The sequence below is a fragment of the Micropterus dolomieu genome, linkage group LG06 (genome assembly GCF_021292245.1).
Source record: "Micropterus dolomieu isolate WLL.071019.BEF.003 ecotype Adirondacks linkage group LG06, ASM2129224v1, whole genome shotgun sequence".
NCBI classification, from domain to species: Eukaryota; Metazoa; Chordata; class Actinopteri; order Centrarchiformes; family Centrarchidae; genus Micropterus; species Micropterus dolomieu.
The window spans coordinates 5,561,996-5,563,441 of NC_060155.1; the positions used below are offsets into that span (position 1 = coordinate 5,561,996).

Consider the following 1,446-nt stretch of genomic DNA (forward strand, 5'->3'; position numbering starts at 1 on the left):
AATGAATTGACAGTGACTATTGATTATTAAAATGTTGATTAACGGGGCCAACTGGGCAATAAGTAAATATGAAGAATCGCATATTCAGTCAAGTCATAGTATGAATAGTATTTTACCTTTGAGAATGAATTAAAGTTAACCCGGGTCACCAGTTTGAATGGGCCTGACGGAGCTGATCACATTAATATCAGCCAGTACGAGCACAGCAAGAGATGTACAGCCAGCATCAGATACAAGCACCTCAGACTCTAATGGAATTGTTGCTGCTCCACCAAATTGAGGTCCATTCAGACCAGCTTTCGAGGAGGTTTTCTTTCAGGCTTATTACATATAGACTTAAAAGAGTGAGGATTGTAGTGAGAGCACTACGGTGTCAGGTGTGACTGTACAGTAGTAGCAAATTGTTTACATGGCTCAGAGTCAGGTAGGAGGGCCCCAGGGAAGTCAGGACCAGCTCTGCTTGTAAAGTCACTTTAACTAGACATTTCAGTTGTCATATAAGCGTCTGGTAATCAGTGTACTGTAGCTGAGATATCAGTGATAACAAGCTCAAAGTTTTGGATGCGATACGCAACGATTGCGGCTCGGCCAACTCCAGTTACCTGTATCATGTCAGCAGCCCAGCTGACTCCTGGACCTGCTGTTGAGCCACAGCAGCTGATCAACTCCGCTCTACTGCAGCTACCCCTGAACTCTGCTCTGGTTGTGCCTTTTTTACGTCAGTCCCTTTAACCTGTTGAACTATAGCTGCCCCCTGGTCACGCTGGGTGGCATCCATCCACCTCCGTTGTCCCCTTTGATGCTGCAGCTCCACTCCAACTTTACTCCCCCGACTCTGCTGAACCGCTGCTTCCCCCGGATTCTGCTGAACAGGTTTCACCTGGGCTACTGCTGACCCCAGTCTTGGAGTAACTGCAGTTTTCCAGGTTGTCCAGTTGCTGGTTTCCAGCCCAGCTGTCCTGTCAGTGACCTCCAGTCCTCCTGTCCTGTCGCCGGTCTGTCACGATCCTGTCCTGAGTGCTGTGTTTTTGTGTTTTGATTCTGAGGGTTTGGTTTTGTACCTGCAGGTTAGGCTTGTCATCTGTTTCGTTTAGTTCTGAGTTTATTCATTTATCAGTTAGGTATCTGTTATATAATATATGGTCTTGTATCCAGTCTTTGTGGTCTCTCCCCTAGCCACCCTGTCTTATTTGTTAGAATCCCTTTTGCTGTGCTGTTAATTTAGACTTAGTTTTAGTTTGCTTGTTACCCATAGTGTGCGTCCTCTGCCAGATGTTATTGTTTGTCTGGTTATCATCTGTCAGCTGGTGTTTAGGTATTTTGCTAATTTCAGTTCTGTTCCAGTCTCATGTATTAGTTTCTGTACCATCATGCTCGAGTTCTGTCTGCTTCTATATTTATGTTCTCTGCCTGCTTCATTAATTAATCTGATTTTGTTCATTCTGC

General features: G+C 45.0%; 1 protein-coding gene across 1 annotated transcript in view; it reads left to right on the top strand.

Annotated features, from left to right (window-relative positions):
- The window catches only part of LOC123972428 (sodium- and chloride-dependent GABA transporter 3-like), a 5,108-nt gene extending 4,213 nt beyond the window's left edge, over positions 1-895 (top strand). Inside the window, exon 10 of the mRNA XM_046051931.1 lies at positions 809-895. Coding sequence (XP_045907887.1) covers positions 809-895 — 87 coding nt within the window. The remainder of the gene's footprint in view (positions 1-808) is intronic.
- The last annotated feature ends 551 nt before the right edge of the window (positions 896-1,446 follow it).